Source organism: Halyomorpha halys, unplaced genomic scaffold (assembly GCF_000696795.3).
Source record: "Halyomorpha halys isolate HHAL.00 unplaced genomic scaffold, Hhal_1.1 Scaffold1698.1, whole genome shotgun sequence".
In the NCBI taxonomy this organism is placed as follows: domain Eukaryota; kingdom Metazoa; phylum Arthropoda; class Insecta; order Hemiptera; family Pentatomidae; genus Halyomorpha; species Halyomorpha halys.
This window is the reverse complement of record NW_027114391.1, coordinates 67,407-72,970: the sequence shown is the minus strand read 5'-3', so window position 1 is coordinate 72,970 and position 5,564 is coordinate 67,407. Positions and strand designations below refer to the sequence as shown.

At 29.2% G+C, this 5,564-nt stretch overlaps 1 protein-coding gene across 1 annotated transcript in view; it reads left to right on the top strand.

The window, feature by feature from the left end:
• The window catches only part of LOC106690389 (FGGY carbohydrate kinase domain-containing protein), a 24,268-nt gene extending 19,969 nt beyond the window's left edge, over positions 1-4,299 (top strand). Inside the window, exon 9 of the mRNA XM_024363676.2 lies at positions 4,000-4,299. Coding sequence (XP_024219444.2) covers positions 4,000-4,284 — 285 coding nt within the window. The 3' untranslated portion in view covers positions 4,285-4,299. The remainder of the gene's footprint in view (positions 1-3,999) is intronic.
• Positions 4,300-5,564: the final 1,265 nt, after the last annotated feature.

Below are 5,564 nucleotides of genomic sequence, written 5' to 3'. Positions count from 1 at the left end.
TTAGTTTGGTTTCTTTTTTCCCTTTTTTTTTTTATCCAGAAAACTTTTATTAGCAGAAAATTAATCAAATTTCAATACCAACAACGTTGTTTTATTATTATGTTTTAAAAATAAAAGTGATTTAAATATGGAAATAAAGTTAATTTTTTTTTTTGCAATATATGTTTGAGTAAATTAATAATTCTTCTAGAAGTCTGAAATATCCTTCCAGTTTCTACTTTTGTTACATAAGGTATTATTTCTTGTCTTAGTTTAGGTATTTACAGATAAATGTCCTTACCACATATTTTGTTTCGGCACACGAATACACTATGAACCAGGTGAAGAACCAATAAAGAATTGTCCAAACTATATAAATGTAATGATAGGCTCCTAAAGTTCTTTGGGACAAGTAGGAGTATATTATCAAATATACATAACTCACAGTTTGAATGAAAGTATATACATTCAAAATTGTCAGTTGTAGAAGATAACATTCACACAAAATTGCACAACAGGAACCGAGAGCTTCATGACACTCGACTAACTTCTCCACCCATTGAACGCTCAAGTGTTCTGAAAGCTCTTGATAATAAAATCTGATAACAGCAAACTGTTCCGCAAATTGCCACACAGCAAGCCACGTCAGGCATCTCAAAGTATAAAAAGTATAAATATCCGAAACGTTAAACAAATGATACCCTTCTGTCTTGAACTCGTAAGAAAATTCTAAAATTAAAAAAATTGCGAAGAAGTAATGCAATCTGGTATACTTAGAAGGAGCTTTACGGATTTTTAAAGATTCACCAATCATATTGATTTTGTGAACCATTCTAGAATGTTTCTTTCTCTTAACATAAAGAAAAAAAGACGAAAATGACGGAAAGAAAATCATTAAGTATTCTAAATAATGGCCAAATGAGAAGTATCCGTTCACTTGCTCCATGATTTGTTTTAAGTGAGCCCTATCAGAGAGAAAACTCAAAATCATATGTATTAATGCGACTGAAGTAGTTAAAATTAACATTACTAGATCCATCCTAGGAAGCTTCGAAAAGAAAGAATGAACATCACAATATCTCTCAAGGAATTTAGTGAACCTTGTACGTTCCATAATCTTGTGAAGTTGAATCAGTATATCCAGACGCATTGTTTTATACTCATATTTCATCTAAAAAAAGCTACTAGCAATCAATTGCAAGCACACAGTTTTGTCCGATTAGTTTGTTTTTCCTCATCATAAAATAAACAAGTTCATATCATAACATAATTTGAGTAAGTGCTATGGCAGAAAAAATGGATAATTAAAAGAACTTTTTAGGTTAATGAAGAACACAGTTCAATATATTGATGGGTTACTTTACAGTAGAGCTAAGTAAATTTTCACTAGGAAAAATATAATTAAAGGTTTTCTCTTTTAGGAAAATTACAACTTTTCAATTTTCCTAAATGAGAGAATCTCTAATTGTATTTTTCTTAAAGTTAGTGGAAAAGTACTTAGCTCTACTGTGAAGTAAACCATCGATATAAAATATATTAAAAGGAAACATATTTTGTTCATTATTTGTACAACAGATTCATCACTAATACAAAATGCATTAGAAAATTTTAGAAATAAGAAAAACCAGTTTATTTTCTAATTTTTTTATCTAATTGAGATTCAGATGTTATAATAATTATTTATTCTGTTACTGTAGCTGTGAATCAACCCTTTGGGTTTTGGAGCTCTCTTGGGGTCCACCCAGCCTCATAATGTGGCTACCCTTAATTGGTGAAAAATCCGGTGGTTGAGTGTGATCTTGAAAAACAAATTCACCTCCTTGTACAACCATTTTTCTAAAAACAGAACTTACTTAAAAAGTACTGAACTCCTGACCCTTCATGGATTGTATTTAAATTTAGGTATAACAAAACTAACTAATTTCATAGACTCTTCTTTTGATGATTTCCCCAATTAACTAACACTGACTGCTGACAATCTCTTAGTAAACAAACACTAACAAAACAAATTATTGGTCCTCTTACAGTTTTTAGCTACTTCTCATCCATCGAAGTGTGTTGTTAGGCGATCCAAACAAAGAGTCCCTTTTTCTTTTTGGGTGACTCTTGGTTGTCCACCTTTTTTTCAAGATGTCTACCCTTGCTGGACAGAAAGAAAGGACCTCCTCATCCTGGAAACATCATTTCCCAATCGCGCCCAAACAACGAATCTGCCAAAAAACAAAACTTGTCTCGGTGTTCCATGTAAACATCGATTGTCGCACAACAGTTAAGGATTTTTGCAAATGATTTACTTTCTGGATATAATTCTTTAGCACTATTTCTTGACTTCTATTTTTTCTTAAATTTACTGTATTTTCAATTATGATGGGAAGAGTTAAAATAGTTTTTATGATATTTGAATCTGCTCAACATAGCCTTGATTCAACAGACTTTTTAAAGGATACGTACCGCCATCTTGGTTTTGTTTTGAATCATGAATTTATTATAGACAATGAAAATTGGTTAGCTTGCTTTTTGGTTCAACAAAACAAATGAACAGTATTAAAATGATACATAAAATAAAAACATATTAAAAACCCTTTATACATCAAAATATAATATTTACACAAAAAGAGCATATTACAATATATATAATATATATCATATTCAATACTATGTATTATATATAGTCAACTATTAACTCATCATTATATTATTGTTAGTTCGATATTTTAATATGTTGATTAAGGTACCTCTTGTTTGATGGCTGATGTCTTTGTTTCTCCCTCATTTTCTTCTCCATTCTCTAAGTGAGCTGGCAGTTCCCTATTGATTTTCCACTTCATGATGGTAATAATAAATTACTAGGTAAAAATGGTCACTATTTTTGGAATGGCCTAAGGTTTGGGCTTGGATAGAAATCTTCTCAGTTTCAGAAGTAGCAGGTGAATCTCCTGTTTCTCTTCTAACCCAACAGAGTGCAGCACCTTAGGTGGTAGTATCATGAATATATAACTCTCAAAATACGATGTTGAGAGTTATTTTCATTTTATTTTGTAACTAGATAACAACCTTAATTCAGAGAAAAATAAAAATAGAATTATAACAAACAAACTTGAAAACATACACAACAATAAATTAATTCTTACCTCTATACATATTTTATCTTCTATTAATTGCTACTACTATCAACTTCATTTATTGTTATGTATATTTTCAAGTTTGTTTGTTATTATTTTATTTTTCTTTGAATTAAGGTTGTTATATTGTTCTGTTTGAAAGCCTGAAATTCAGGTTGAAATGTAGGCACAAATAAATAAATACCTTCTATGGAATAAAAAAAAAAATTTGTTTTCAAAACCGGCATCAGATCTGATTTTAGCAAATTAAAACACCCCTATAATCAAATTTTTGCACTAATCTGAAAATGACAATTTGTTGACAACAAAGTACACACTTTGAATTTTTTAAAGAATTCAAATGACCGTCCATAACTCAGAAACCCTTTAACTTTTCCAAACTGAATTTGGCAAGTTGGTAAAGGTTCTTAAACTAAATGATGTGCTTTAACCAGGGTGTTCCTATGTGATTTAGAATTAAAGCAAATCGCTAAATATCTTAATTTTGTTTCTATTTCGAAATCACACTTTTTTAGACTGATCTTCAAGATAAGAAATACTTGTTTATATGGATGGAAATAAGAAACTACTATCTTTTTAATGAGTTCAAGAATGTCTAAATCAAATGAATGGAAGACGTGATTAGAGCTCATGATTTTAAGGCTTTGAAATTTTTGATACCCCTCAGGACTCAACAAAAAATCTTTTTGCTCTCATCTCATTATCATCTAATCATTATCCATACTCTTCATAAGAAAAAATGAAAATAGAACTGGATAAAACTGAACTGCCAGTATTATTTTTTTAGGATAAAAGTACAGCTATTATAATATGTTAACATAATAACCAAATGTATATTACAAACATGAATCAGTTCATGTGATTTAATAATGTATTTTGTAATTTTTTTTTGTAACAGTATGGAACAAAGCATATAATGGAAAAAATGGTAGAGGAAGGACATGAAACATTTAGTTCAGTGTTGGTTTGCGGAGGGTTAAGTAAAAACCCATTGTTTGTAAAAACACAGGCGAATGTTTCCTTAATGCCAGTTCTTGTTCCTCACGAAGCAGAATCTGTACTATTAGGAGCGGCTATCTTGGGCGCAACGGCTTCTGGAATTTACGATTCTGTTCTTTCGGCAATCAGCTCTATGGCAGGAAAGGCAGAAGTAATTTCCCCAGAAGATACCCTGCAAAGGTGAATGTTGTAGAATATTTATTTATACATAAAACTAATAACAATTATTTTCTTTAAATAACCATTTTATTGGTTCATTTTTATTATTATTATTTTTAAATCTTTATTTTATTGAAGTGCAATGTAATCTCGGTAATCCAAAATAATTGCTGCAGAGAGGTGTTCGGATTACTGAAAAGTTCATATTACAGAAAGTACTAAGAAAAAAGTTTAAAAAAATTCTACAGTATAACTATTCTTATTTATTTAGTTTTTTTACATATATTTTTTTAAAGAAGTCTTTTTTTTTTTTCTTTGTTAGGTGCTATGAGTCTTATACCATCGTTGGTCTCTAGCCGTATTTTGAGTGGCTGAACTTTTATTTTATTTTATATCCACAGTAATGCGAAATGATGATTTAATTTGTTAAAATTATAAGATTGTTCATTTATAAGAGAAAAAATTATTAATAAAAATTCAAAAATACTCTTTGTATGGATTTCTTTAAAACTTGATAAACAAAAAATGGGTTCACCAACAAAATTTGTATTATACTTATTCCTATTATTAATAATTAAATTAATTTTACAGAATCAAATGATTTATAAAATAGATATGTATTTCTAATTCTAACAAAATATATTATGAACATTCCATAGGAATTATATTACTCGATATCGAAATTGCATAAAAATTTCCACTTTTGATTTTCATGGTGATTACAATAAGTTGCTTATAGATCGGGAAGTAAAAAAATGTCCTTTAAACATGTTCACTTTTATATAAAAGCAAAAATTTTATTGCCTGCTGTTATCTTAAAAAAATGCCAATTCAGAATACTGAAGTGTTCATAGTATGAAAGTTTGGATTACTGAGATTATACTGTACAAGCTAAAATACTTATAGCTGGAATAAAACTAGCTGACCTGACACAAATGTACACATTTTAATATATTAGCGGTTCAGTACAATTTTTATTATTAACATTCAAATAATGGAAAATTCTAGGAATGAATAATTACATCCTAACAGTCTTGATGTTTGTGTCAAAATTTATATAGCCCAACTCGTCCCGTCTCGATATTTTGACTATAAGAGTTTTGAAACTGATTATCATTAAATCACTTTTATTAGAGTTGAGGTACAAAAATAATCAAAACAGAATGCTATGGGCTCTAGCTCTCTAAAATTCTGAATAAAAAAATACTCCATTCATGATGTTTGCATGTGAGTGCAGTAGGACAAAATCATATTTGATACAAATGCTTTTGAAACTTTAAGTACTATTATATGTGATGATGAAAT